The 13,667-nt window shown below is 36.4% G+C and overlaps 2 protein-coding genes across 2 annotated transcripts; both read left to right on the top strand.

The window, feature by feature from the left end:
* Positions 1 to 3,957, top strand: LOC129281182 (uncharacterized). Its single transcript, XM_054917124.2, has 4 exons — positions 1 to 110; positions 1,553 to 1,719; positions 2,086 to 2,151; positions 3,772 to 3,957. Exons 2-4 carry the CDS (start codon positions 1,581 to 1,583, stop codon positions 3,795 to 3,797), a joined length of 231 nt encoding a protein of 76 aa, XP_054773099.1. The 5' UTR covers positions 1 to 110; positions 1,553 to 1,580; the 3' UTR covers positions 3,798 to 3,957.
* A 1,142-nt stretch (positions 3,958 to 5,099) lies between these two features.
* Positions 5,100 to 7,910, top strand: LOC129281531 (beta-1,3-galactosyl-O-glycosyl-glycoprotein beta-1,6-N-acetylglucosaminyltransferase 4-like). Its single transcript, XM_064113319.1, has one exon. The coding sequence runs from the start codon at positions 5,420 to 5,422 to the stop codon at positions 6,725 to 6,727; it is 1,308 nt and encodes a 435-aa protein (XP_063969389.1). The 5' UTR covers positions 5,100 to 5,419; the 3' UTR covers positions 6,728 to 7,910.
* The last annotated feature ends 5,757 nt before the right edge of the window (positions 7,911 to 13,667 follow it).

Genomic DNA, 13,667 nt, shown 5'->3' with positions numbered 1-13,667 from the left:
ATGATGTCCAAATCGGAGTGTAGCCAACTCCTATAAATACAGAGCATCTTGAGGACCTGATCATCACACTTCAGATCACACATATTGAAGATATACCTGTTCTCCAGAAGGTGAGTCCAGTCGTCTTTACTCTTGCATCTAAAGGCAATATTTCGTTTGTTCTTGGCAGCTATCCTGTAGGCCATGTGGCGAAGAATAACCTGCACGCCCTTTTAGTTGAATATAGGCCTATACCATAATGAATGCATGGAAATAAAGCTCTTTTTAACAAGAGAAATATAGTATTTTCGGGGGGGGGGGGGAGTTTATTTGGATTAATACTTTAACTCCTAGAAGAATTTATTTTATTTGATTGTTCATTGGGTAAAGAATCCGCCGGGAAGAATCCTCTTTAAAGGGATTATCACTAGGGGTACCATAGGATATCGTACTTTCTCCTGTTGTATTTATTTATCAGAATGTCTTGATAACGCTGTAAATGCGGTATGTGTATGTTGACGATGTATGTATCTATTTACTATGATACTCTCGGTTCACAAAATACGGTAAATATTTAAGTTAATTGTTATAAAAGGTGCCATCTTGAAATAAATATTAGTAAAACTGAGACAATATTGATATCGACGAAATAAATAAAATCTAAATTTCTTTACTATTATATTAATCGCGAAATTATTGAAGAAATAAGGTGCTTAGGTCTTGTTCATTGAAACGTAAAAATGGAAGTATTATTTCGGACATGATATGAAAGTTAATGCATAAATACTACCTTGGAAAATAAGCAAAATCTTTGAACAGGAAGAAACGGGACTTTGCTGTAAATGTACTTCGTAAATGGTCTTCATGTGTTTATCATATGGTGTTTCAGTGTGGGAATAAATGACTGAGGTGAACTAAAATTACCTTGTGATGGAGTTCTAGCATTTCAAGAGGGAAGAGGGAAGCGCTTTTTAGAAATGGGGCGGCATGTAGAACTCGTCAAAACAGTATTGGCTGCATGTATTACGAAGAAATTAACAGACGAATGTTTGAATTTGGGGTTCAATCGTGAGAAAAAACAACAACGCTAAAGACATTTCCAGATGCTCACTATTTATGAAACATTATGTGAATCAGCTTGAGTTTTATAAAGATAATGCCAGTTGTAACGATTTCAAAATGAGTTCGTACAGAATCAGTAAAATGGTTACCCAAGAGCCTGCATAAATAGAAAAGAAAATAATAAGGTCAGATGATTCTGGAAGAAATTATATAATTTCTGAGAAATTATGGTAAATAAAATAAGGACGGAATTCTAGCTAGATGTCGGAACTGTCTCACAGAATCGTGTTATCTCTGTTGGTAATCGTCAGTTTTTTGTTCAGCTTAACATTCATGATTTCACAAAGTTCAGTTTATGATACTGTACCGGATTTAGGTGTAAGGTGATATAGCGGAATATTAGTTTTGCGGACTTTCCCATGAAATCAGTGTTTACTGCAACCACATTCATTTATCTTTAACCTACTTAACTTCTAAGAACGAATCGTCTTAACATGATTACTCACAACAGATAACCTGCAACCATCCCACCAGTCACAATGGCAAAGGCTCTATTCTTCGTCCTGGCTTGCGCCCTCATCGTTGCCGTCATCGCCGACTACGAATTGGACGACGACACTCTTGAGTTCTTTGAGACCGAGAAGAGGGGTATGGGAAGGAAGCTCAGGAAGTACAAGAGTGAGTTCGTTAAACCATTTTGTTAATGTAACACCAGCTATCTATTTCGGTCCATACCAGAGAGGTGTTGAAACAACACCAGTTTGGCGTTAGGCTGACACAATTTGGCATTTAAGCAACACCAATCAGTGTTAAACCAATATCTTACTCCCGTTTGATTGAAATGTATGTAAATACATGAAATTAATATCATCAATCCTACAACTTCTTAATAAATTTAATTATGATTTCAATCAATTATAAAGGGAAATACATTTTCGTGTATCTGTCGGGCGTCACATTGTCGGCACAGTGTGACGTCAGCTTAATGGAAACGAGTCAGAAAGCTTTTTTTTAACTACTTGTATGATCTCTTTTTCCTTTCAGCCTGTAACTCATTCGGCATGGAGTGCTGGTGCAACAGGAGATCTGGAGACATCGTCTTCTGCAGCGGTATGTTATGATATTGAAGCTTGATATGATAATTCATATCGCAAATGACCCCTGTCTTATCAACGGACATTCAAGGGTGGTTATTAGCGGTATATATTCCACATCGAAGACAGTGTTATCACACAAATTAAAACTCTTTACTGCATAAAAGAAAAACATTTTGACAGTAATGGCTCATGCTTTATTAGCAACCAGGTTATACAAATAAGTCGCCACCAACACCAAAACCGTCACTAAAGCTTAAAAAAAATTGATCTGACCAAAGATGCATTAATTACACGACATTTGTTAACATACAATTTTTTTTATATATATATAAATAAATAAATTCAGAAATTTGATGTGTGTTGTATAAATTTTTAGATATGTGTTTGTCATTTATCGCGCCTGATATGATCTAATCAAGGTTTACCAAAAAGTGGCAAAATTCCGCGTCGCTAAATTTGCATCAGATATGATTTATATATAGGCCTACATATTATGTAAACCGGCCTAACGATAATGTTTCTTCACTTTAAAATCGTGGGTGTTGAAACCGACACCTTGGTGTCCCGAGAGGACCACACCTTGGGTCACCGTGTTAAAATTAAATCTTAAAGATTGAACATAACACCGGATATACAAGTAACTACCAAAGGTGTTGTAATAACACATATTACTATTTAACACCAGAGTGAAAATGAATGTTATTCTTCTGTATATACACAAATAAACATGATAAACACCATAGTTTTTGCTGGATTGTGAAAGTCAAAGACCTATTAATTTGAGTATTTTAATGGATCAGGAAAACGTAGTGTTTCATGTTTATACCTTAAAATTGGCATCGAAATCATCAATAAGTGGAATATAAAACTCTTTACAGTGTAGGTATAGGAGCTTTATTTTATTTTTGTGAAGCAAAGGTTTAAAAATGGCGCCATACACACTAAAAACGCTGTTTTAATATTTTATACAATGCACTGTTTACTATATGAACCGTACAGTAGTTGTGTAAACAGTCTTTAATATCTCAAACAACAAAGCTTTATTTTTAATATCGAATTCTTAACAAAGTAGGTTAACAAATTAAACTGTTAAACAACTGCTGTAGGATTCATATAGTAAACAGCGTTTTGTAAAAAAAAATAACAGAGTTTTTACTGTGTAATAAATTTTGTATGAGTTTTTGCAACATTTACTCCCCTGTGGGATAACTCTATTTAGGCCTAATAACATATATATATATATATATATATATATATATATGTATATATATATATTGTGTGAAAGAAATGGATGAAGAGAACAATGGTAGGCGTAGCTTAAATCAAGGTTCCCCAGAGCTATCTACCCTTTTTGGAAAAATTGGTGATGCCGAAAAAATGTCTCTGCCGGGAATCGAACCCGGGCCCCCAGCTTTGAACGCCGGTGCCTTAAGCTCTAGACCACAGAGACGGGTTAGTGGCTAGGGCGACCCCGATCCAATTGACCGTCAGATAGACAGATTTTCGACAGCTGTAGTACATGTATAACTTCACACATATGTATATATATATATATATATATATATACACGTATATATATACATATATACATATTTGAAATAATATTTCCTTTTATTCATTTCTACTTTCACAGGTGCCGGAAACGGAGATAACATGTAAACTCATGGCTTTTATCACCTGACCAATTAACAAATTAGGATGAATGACGAAAGGACCGTCCTGACCAATCACATGCTCTGTCTTCTCTTTTAACCTCCTGTGTTTATCTAATTGGTACCAAATTAGATGATATTGTAATAAAGATTATTTACACAAAGAACATTGGTGTTATGTGTCTTTTATGTCGTTAAAATAGGTGAGTGTGCGTTTTTCTGTATGCAAATGCTTTAAATATAGAGCACCTTTATAGGGTGACAGCATGTTTTTGTTTCATAAGGCTCCTTCCCGCTATACTAAACTGGTCGTTCCCTAAACTAGTTCCATCGACTTACTACCCATTCCCACGACACGACATGCCAACACGTGACATACTTAGGCCTACTCTTTCCCTTGTCTTAATTACTAAAGTCGTTCTCTCGACTTACCAACTCCAAAGAGTTCCCATGACAAACTACCCCGCTCCATGGACTAACAACTTATTTGCCATTCCCACGACATGCTAATTCCTCCCGTGTCGTTTTATCCGTTCCCGTATCTTTGCAACTCCACAGAGACGCATGAATCCATGTCCATGCACAGTTATCCATGTCCGGGGGACTCATGAGAAAGGCGGAGAAATTGGGGAAAGGGTGACAAGAGAGAGCATGGATGGAGAGGGGGAGTACGCGAAAAACATCGATATAATTATGGGCCTTTTCACACGTGAATCTTGAATCATCATTGTAATGATGATTGCAATTCGTCTTTAGAATCATCGGACCTTTCACACCGTCGGAAAATTCGTCCCATAATTTGAGTAAAACTAATAACTGGAATTCACCTCCGGAGTAGAATTTGAATTCGTGATTGTGATTAGCCTTCCTGATTCTAGTTTGGTTTCACCAAAAAAAAATTCGTCATTAGCCTTATATTTCACTGGAATCATCATTCAAATTACGATTTTTTTTTTACCGTGTGAAAGAGCGTTTAGTGACTTTTTTAAGTATTGCACACTTGTACATGTTGTAAGGGGGATAAGCTTAAAAATTAATCGCGAGAATCCAATTCAAAGCCAATCATTAGATAGGATCTTGGAATGAGTAAAACTTAACTGGAATTCACCTCCGGAGTAGAATTTAAATTCGTGATTGTGATTAGCCTTCCTGATTCTAGTTTGGGTTATAAAAAAGCAAATGAAAGAAGAGACACAATGCATAGCCATAGAAGAGTATATATTATGCTGCGTACTGACGATCTATTCAACATTGTAATATTCACAATGACCGTGATGACCGTGATGACAGGCATGCGAAACATGCACAATGGATTTCAACTCGATTATGCCATCTTGGCCTATAGTACATGCATTGGTACTTGGTGTGAAGTTTCGGTTGATCAACCACCATGACCACCGATCAACAGTTCTGCATGCACGTTCGAAAGTATAGTTGAAACTCAACAACATTTCCAGTGATACGATTGGACTCCATGAACTCTTGCCGTTGCTCAACCTAACGCGTGACAATTCATTTAATCAATACAATCGTGGAAATAATTTATTTTCCCAGTCACTACTTTCCAATCACTTTTAACTGTCTTTTTGCCGTGAAGGCGAACTGAATATCGAAGTCCCTTGGAATCAAATGACGATGACTTTCTTTCGCATCACTGAGGTTCGTTTCCACAAGAGTCGGTTTCTTAGGAAACTCCGGCATGACTGGTTGCATAATCACCTTTGGAATCACTGGCCAACCATCACTCTGATCTATTCATTGGTCATCTGTATTCTTGTCACGATAAGGACCAACAAGAGAATGGTTCACGAAGATATACCTCTCCATCTAGAATATCCTGTAGATTGTGGCGAGATCATGAAAGGGGATCCCGAAGAGTTGGATCATGTCCTGAAGCTTTATGAACAAGTGTCCGACATATCGGTGAATGGACTACTACCGATCCCTTCGGACAGACGTGTACTGGCTTTTGCTACCAATTGCCACTTCTTCAAACAACAGAGGAAATATCCGCAAAGGACTGCTTCGCACGAGGAAGAACAGTATCCTTTAGCGTTTGTAATAGTGATTCACCGCAATGCAGCGCAGGTGGAGAGGCTTCTGCGAGCGTTGTACCAGCCGCAGAATGTGTATGCCATTCACCCAGATGCCAAATCACCTCCTGATTTCATAAAAGCTATCCGGAAATTAGCATCTTGTTTTGACAATGTTTTTGTCTGTTCCACCCTTGAGGACGTTCAGTATGGAAGACACTCGCATCTCATGGCTTACATCAACTGCATGCGAGACTTAATTAAGCATCCAGTCCAGTGGAAGTACGTGATCAATCAATGTGGAGAGGCTTTCCCTTTGAAGACCAACTTGGAGATGGTTCAACAACTTAAGAGCTACAACGACCTCAATGACGTTGAATCGCACCCGACTTCTGGTAAGAAATTAAAGAGATTCCACAGAAACGGGCCGAACCGGAAGTTAGAGGTCGGCATTACACTTCAGCACAACCCATCACCTCCGGGTGACATAGAACTGTTCTCTGGAAACGCGTACAACTCTCTTACGCGTGGCTTTGTTGATTTTGTCCTCAGCGAGGATTTACCACAGAAGTTCCTAAAATGGCTTGGGGATGTCATGTATCCGGATAAATACTACTGGGCATCACTGAACCGAGTTCCTGGAACACCTGGAGGATCCAATGAAAACACCATGGACCTCACATCCTATGTCAACACAATGCATGATCACCGACACGTCAGTAACAATAGGAATATCCACCATCGATACGTGTTCAACTCTGCAGATCTTGCCCGAATGTCTTCCATGCCTCATCTCTTCATCGACAAACTCAGCTACTCCAATGATCCAATATCACTGCAGTGTCTTCAAGATTTGCTCACGATCAGAGCACATAGTGATCATTCTTGGTTGCCTTGGTTGTAACGTATATGTTAATCCATGAAAGAAACGGTGATTACTTTGTAACAAACGTGCTCTCTGGGCCGACATTCATTACCTTGTCAGCCTCTTGTCGGATTAGGAATATGACTTGAAGAAGGTATATAAGGTCATAACGCAACTCATTCTAAACATCAATGACCTCACTAAAGGACCAAGTGACAGAGAACAGACTTGCTAGACGTTACCAAATTCCTATCGCCGACTCTTCCTTAAAGCTACCACAATGGTATACGCAGCTCTTCTCTTCAGGGAATCAAAAGCTTCCTTAATGGCCAAACTCGATCAGCAAGTTAGGCCTACTTTGGAGCCGTGGGTCAGTGTAGACATGAGACTGACATCTGCAGTGGTCTACGGTAGTGCGCTTAGCCCGCTGCTTATTCTTGTTCGACGAACTACCAGACAGAGTAAAAAAAAAGCAAATGACCACTTTGAACCACATGGGACACGATTTGACAAAGGGACCATCGAAATTCATTTACCAGACACTTCAGGCAATACAGAAAAAAGTTTGGTTAAAAAATATTCCCCGATTGTGCACGGGAACTCCCTTTTCCGACTCGAGTATTTATCCCTTTTCTCAGTTTTCTTTTAAATAATTATTTGTCATTCTGTTTTTGTCCTCTTTCCAATGACTAGTAATAATTTCATTATCTGATATTCTGCCTAGTTTTTTGTCCTTTATTTTCATATTCTAAAATGTCATTCAAAACTATTTTCTCCAACTGAAATCAATGTCCGAAATACTTCCATCAATACCTATTTTGACCAAATATTTTAATGGAAAATTCTAAAATCGAATAGAAATGAGGTCATAAAACGTTTAGCTCCGCTTCATTTATTATTTGGTTCATTGATTGATTGATTTATTCATTGATTTGTCCCTTCACTTTATATGGCATGTTAATGACAGCTCATAATTGTTTTCTTTCACCATTCCTGCCATTCTGAGGGAATGGACCGATGTAGATGTACCTCATTGCATCGAAACATGACATGAATTGATATGTCTAACCTTAAAAATAATCTGGTAACATAAATTATTAAATGAATATCTTAATTTACATGAACAATAAAATATAATGTTATTCTTTCTACCATCTTGTTTAATGCACAACGGCTACGTGTCAAACAAAGAATCAAAATAAAACAAAATATTTACAGTTAATGATTTATTTTATGTTCTTATTTTCTTGCATTAAACTATTCACATTTTGGTCTTCAATTTCCGGATCAACCTTTAGTGTTTGTTTGTGAATGGGTGGGGTGCAGATGTGTTCTCTAATGCTTCTACTGTTCAAGTGATATAACATGCGCAGGAGAAAACACTGCCTATTTTTTCAGTGGTCCATTAAGTATTTTCAAAAATATAAATGATAGTTAAATCCCAAATATATTTACAGCTCCTATTTGTAATTATGTCTTGTTTTTTTTGTACATTAGTTGTATAAATGGTTGTTATACATGCATATTCATTAAAAGTGCGCTATATGAATATCATTTTTATTTATTACATTATTCTGAAAATCATTTGCTCTTTCAACGGCCTCTCAACCATACCTCTAAAAAAACATCTCATGCCTTACGATACTGTATAGACCAGTACTATATCCACACCAGGTCAGGGGTGGATCCAGGATTTTCCAATACGGGGAGGCACATTTTCCCAAGAAAAATTTGACAAGCAAAAAGAAAAAGAAGAAAAAAGGCCCTCACTTCTGTTTTAACGGTATATTCCCATTAAAAATATATGCTGTATCTTTCGAGGGGGCACACTTGTGTAAGAACGGCATATTTGCATTAAAAATTTTGATTTCGGCTCTCAAAAGCTGCAATATTTTACTGCTGCTGGTATTCCATAGAGCCAGTTTAGGAAGTTGAGAATCGCTAATGATATCATTTTTCAACATGGAAAATTTTTGACCATATGTTAACTAATAACATAAAATGGAAGCATTGTAATCATTGACGACCCTAACCCCAATTCCATTGTTTTTTAATCCTACTAATTCGATGGAAATCATAAATATTGTTAGCAATCTACAGAATAAGAAAAGCCCGGGGTATGACGGTATACCTTACTTTCTTCTAAAATAATAATTACAGCCATCGTTGATCCTTTGGTACATATTTAATATCTCTCTTAGCACTGGACGGGTCCCCAATAAAGTGAAAATCTCCAAAGTCATCCCACTGTTAAAAAAAGGTGATAGCCAACTCGTTTCCAACTATCGTCCAATTTCCTTACTAACTTCACTATCTAAAATTCCAGAAAAACTTGTTTCATATCAGAACAAGTGATTTTTTCAAATTACACAACATTTTTTCAAACTTCCAATTTGGATTCCGTAAAAACATAGTACTTTCCATGCAATTTTGTCATTTATTAATAAAGTCACCACTTCCATCGATAATAGTTGTCATACTGTCGGTATTTTCCTGGACTTCTCCAAGGCCTTCGACACTATAAATCATGAAATTCTCCTTCATTAACTGTGTCATTATGGAGTTAGAGGGAAGGCCTTGGAGTGGTTCAGGAGTTACCTCACTGATAGGACCCAATTTGTATCAGTAAATAATAGCAATTCGACTACTCTTCCAATTACTTGCGGTGTCCCCCAGGGTAGCCTACTAGGCCCACTTCTTTTTATTACTTAAATCAATGATATTAAAAATACATCAAATTTACTTTCATTTATACTTTTTTGCTGACGACTCCAATATTTTCTTTTCCCATGATGATATTAACCAACTCGTTAAAATCGTAAATTTTGAACAACAAATGTTACAGATTGGATCAAGGCCAACAAATTTTCGCTTAATCACCACAAGACAAACTGCATGCTTTTCAGTAATAAAATCAATACTCTATCTGACAGTATTTTCTTTGATAATTTCGTTCTTAATAATGTTTCCACTACCAGATTCTTGGGTGTCCTTATTGACGACAAATTATCATGGAAGCCTCATATTGATAGTATATGTAAAACAATTTCTAGAAACATTGGAATTATTAATAAACTCAAACATTTTCTCCCTTCCCGCACTTTGTTAACATTATATTACACCCTTATTCTACCATATATTAATTATGGAATTATTGCCTGGGGATGTGCAATGCAAACACAACTAAATCATTTGTAAATAGAATATTACTTCTCCAGAAAAAAAAGCTCTAAGGATAATTTTTCAAACACACTTTAGATCATATACTGATTATCTAATTTTTTGGAAAATAACATTCTTTCAAATTAAGCAAGGACGATCTCCCCGCCATTTTCTCTAATATGTTCCGTAAAAATGCATCCGTACACTGCTACCCAACAAGGCAACGACAATATTATCATCTTCCTTTAACGAGAACTTTATTTGCAAAAAACTCATTTGTCTTCTCCGGGCCTGCCTATTGGAACTCTCTGCCTCAAGATTTCAAAGAATCCGCTAATGTAAATATTTTTAAACGCAAACTGAAAAAAAAGTTAATCCTGCAATACTCTTTGCAAACAGGTCAAGCTGAATAACTAATTTAATTATACTCGACGTTTGTGTATATGCGTATTATATGCGCTCATATTATATACATAGTCATGCAGGCGCGGATCCAAGATTTCGTGGGGAGGGGGGCCCAAGTTTGACCTGATTTTTGGCGCCCATGTGTACTTTTCGAAAAATGGCGCCCCCTCCCTCCCGGCCAGGCTAACTTAAATGTAACTTAAATGCCTTAAATGTATTTTGAATTATCTTATTACATAATCACATTGAAAAAAAAGGTAATTAAAGACCACTTTTTTAATGTGTTCTTGAAAAAAAAATCCATGAATATATAATGTAATATCAATGGGAGCGCGAAGCGCGAGCGATTTTTGGGGGTCTCAATTTGGTTTAACTTCTCACCAGAGTAGGCCCTACTAGAATATTGTGTGAACGGGAGCTGTAGTTTCTTTACTAGTTGTTTAGAATAGCCTTCAATAATATCAATGATAACCTCTTCGGAATAATGCAATCTCGATTCAATCGACTCAATCTCCTCATCAGTGGCGAAGCTGTGATTTATTCAGCAGGGTTGCACGGGGGGGGGGGGGGGGGGGGGCTTGTTGAACTCTTGTAGAGGGCACCAAGATAAAAAAATAAAATGGGGGGGTAGAAGATAAAGAAATTCCGAAATTTTATTCTTAAAGGACAAGTCCACCCCAACAAAAACTTGATTTGAATAAAAAGAGAAAAATTCAACAAGCATAACACTGAATATTTCATCAAAATCGGATGTAAAATAAGAAAGTTAAGGCATTTTAAAGTTTCGCTTCATTTCACAAAACAGTTATATGCACATCTTGGTCGGTATGCAAATGAGGAACTAATGACATCACTCACTCACTATTTCTTTTGTATTTTATTATATGAAATATGAAATATTTTTATTTTCTCGTCATTGTCATGTGAAATGAAGTTTCATTCCTCCCTGAACATGTGGAATTACATTATTTTAACATTTTGTGCTTCAGGCAAGGAGGTCCTAATTGTCAAATTTGTAAAAATTGAAATATTGTATAATTCAAACAATAAAAAACAAAAGAAATAGTGAGTGAGTGACATCATCGACTCTCTCATTTGGATGTAACTGGCTCGTTCATATAACTATTTTGTTAAAAATAAGCGAAACTTTGAAATGTCATAACTTTCTTCTTTTACATCCGATTTTGATGAAATTTTCAGCATTGTGCTTGTCTGATTTTTCTCTATTGATTCAAATCAACATTATTCTGAGGTGGACTTGACCTTTAAAAACACATTGAGGTATCTAACAAGGCCTAAATAAATAATGATAACGCGAAGCGCGATATATTTGACATAATATTTGGAAAATAATCTTATATTTCACCATAATCCCTTTCCTTTTTTCTCTTTTTTTTCTTGGTCGTGATTTTTTTTTTTTTTTTTTTTTTTTTTTTTTTTTTTGGGGGGGGGGGCAAAACACCATGTCCTAACAGTCATTTTCTAGCTTTACTGTATAAACAACATTAATGTGCAATAATCTCATAAGCCCTATGCGAGATAAAAAAAATAATTAAATTTCATGTATTTTGACCTGAAAATTGAACATTCTGGGCAATGTTTGTGAACCTGAACAAGATGCGTATGTAACTAGATAGTTACTACGAACGCGAAGCGCGAGCAGAAATTTTTAATGTGCGTTCTGGCCTGGTCGAAAAGGGACCTGTTAAGGAAGTTTTGCAGTTAGCCATTAAGACGATACATATTTCAACTTTTAAATAATGCGAGCGCGAAGCGCGAGCTGAACATTTTTGATATTCCAACCTAGAAAATTAGATTTCAAACCCCCAACGGGACACTCGATTCATGTTTTGTCACTCATGAAAAATGATGGGTAGTTTTTGGTACATTCCTACATTAATAATGCGAGCGCAAAGCGCGAGCAGAAAATTTTTGATATTCTGATCTGAAACTGGATTATTTTAGCACGTTTTTAATAAGATCAAGATGCGTATCTCAATAAACATGCGTGCACGTGTTTTAGAGTTAGACAGAATCTGGGCATTCTGAATACAATTCATTTTTCATCATGAAAATCAATAATGCGAGCGCGGATCGCGAGCTGGAAATAATATTTGAAATTCCGATATAAAATATTTAAAGCACTGTGTATATAGGGGAATTGTGAAGTGGATGTGGAAAGCACTTAATAAATGATGCGAGCACGAAGCGCGAGCTGATATTTTATTATTATTCAAAACTAGGATCGAGACATTTTAGGCCTAAGGACATTTTGTCATTATATAAAAATGATGCCTATCTTCTATTCCTCTTCCTAAAACTTGTCGATATTTTTTTCTGAAAAAGGGATAATTTAGTTATGAATTCATAAAAAATTTATTTCATATTTATTAATCTAATAAGCCTAATGAGTGCGTGAAATTTGTTGACAGTGCATGAGGCCTGAAAAACTGGATATTTTATATTCTTGTAATCATGAACAGCATTCATGGGTTGATACATTTATAGCAAATAATGCGAGCGCAAATCGCGATCCAAAATTTTTAAATGGGGGGAATTCAAGTAGTTTGTTAAAGAATATATAGGTACAGTGGCGTACCGTGGGTCACGGCATTTTGGGGAGGGGCACCACCACAAATTTGGTGTCACATAGGGAGCGCGCTCAGTTGCCAGGTATGCTGATCTAATAGAGAAATTTTAAGGACATGCAATGCCATTAAACGGATAAGTATTTCACTGATTGAATAATGCGAGCGCGAAGCGCGAGCTGAAAATTTTTGATATTCAGACCTAAAAGGGACATTATAAGCACATTTTTGTAATCGTGATACGTACCTGTCTCGCTAAACAAACAATGCGAGCGCGAAGCGCGTGCTGAAATTTGTGTATATATTGACCCCAAACAGGGACATTTTAAGGACTATATTTTAGGAATCCATGACGAGTATAAATATCTCAGCATAGTCATCTAATGATAGTGGCATCCTTTGCTGATTTTGTTAGAATTACATCTAAACATATGAAGCACTTTTTGTAGTCATTGTAATCATGATTATCATACGCATCTCACTAATCAAATACTGCGAGCGCGAAGCGCGAGCTGAAAATTTAGGAAATTCAGACCTGAAGAGGGGCATTCTGTTTGTAGGAATTCACTAAGTCCTTACGTATTTCACTAACCAAATGATGCGAGCGCGAAGCGCGAGCTAAAATTTTTTGATATTCAGATCAGAAAAATTGACATTTTAAGGACTAATTTTAGGAATTCATGAATAGCAGACATCTCACCAATCAACTAATGCGAACGTTAGCACGGACAGGAAATGTTTTATATTAAGACCTTAAAATTGGGCAATCACTTGAAGTAGTCATGAAAAAGAAGCAAATGTCACTACATAAAACAATATCTCGA

The sequence above is a fragment of the Lytechinus pictus genome, chromosome 18 (genome assembly GCF_037042905.1).
Source record: "Lytechinus pictus isolate F3 Inbred chromosome 18, Lp3.0, whole genome shotgun sequence".
NCBI lineage: Eukaryota > Metazoa > Echinodermata > Echinoidea > Temnopleuroida > Toxopneustidae > Lytechinus > Lytechinus pictus.
Note: the sequence above shows the minus strand (reverse complement) of the source record. Positions and strands in the feature narration are given on the sequence as shown.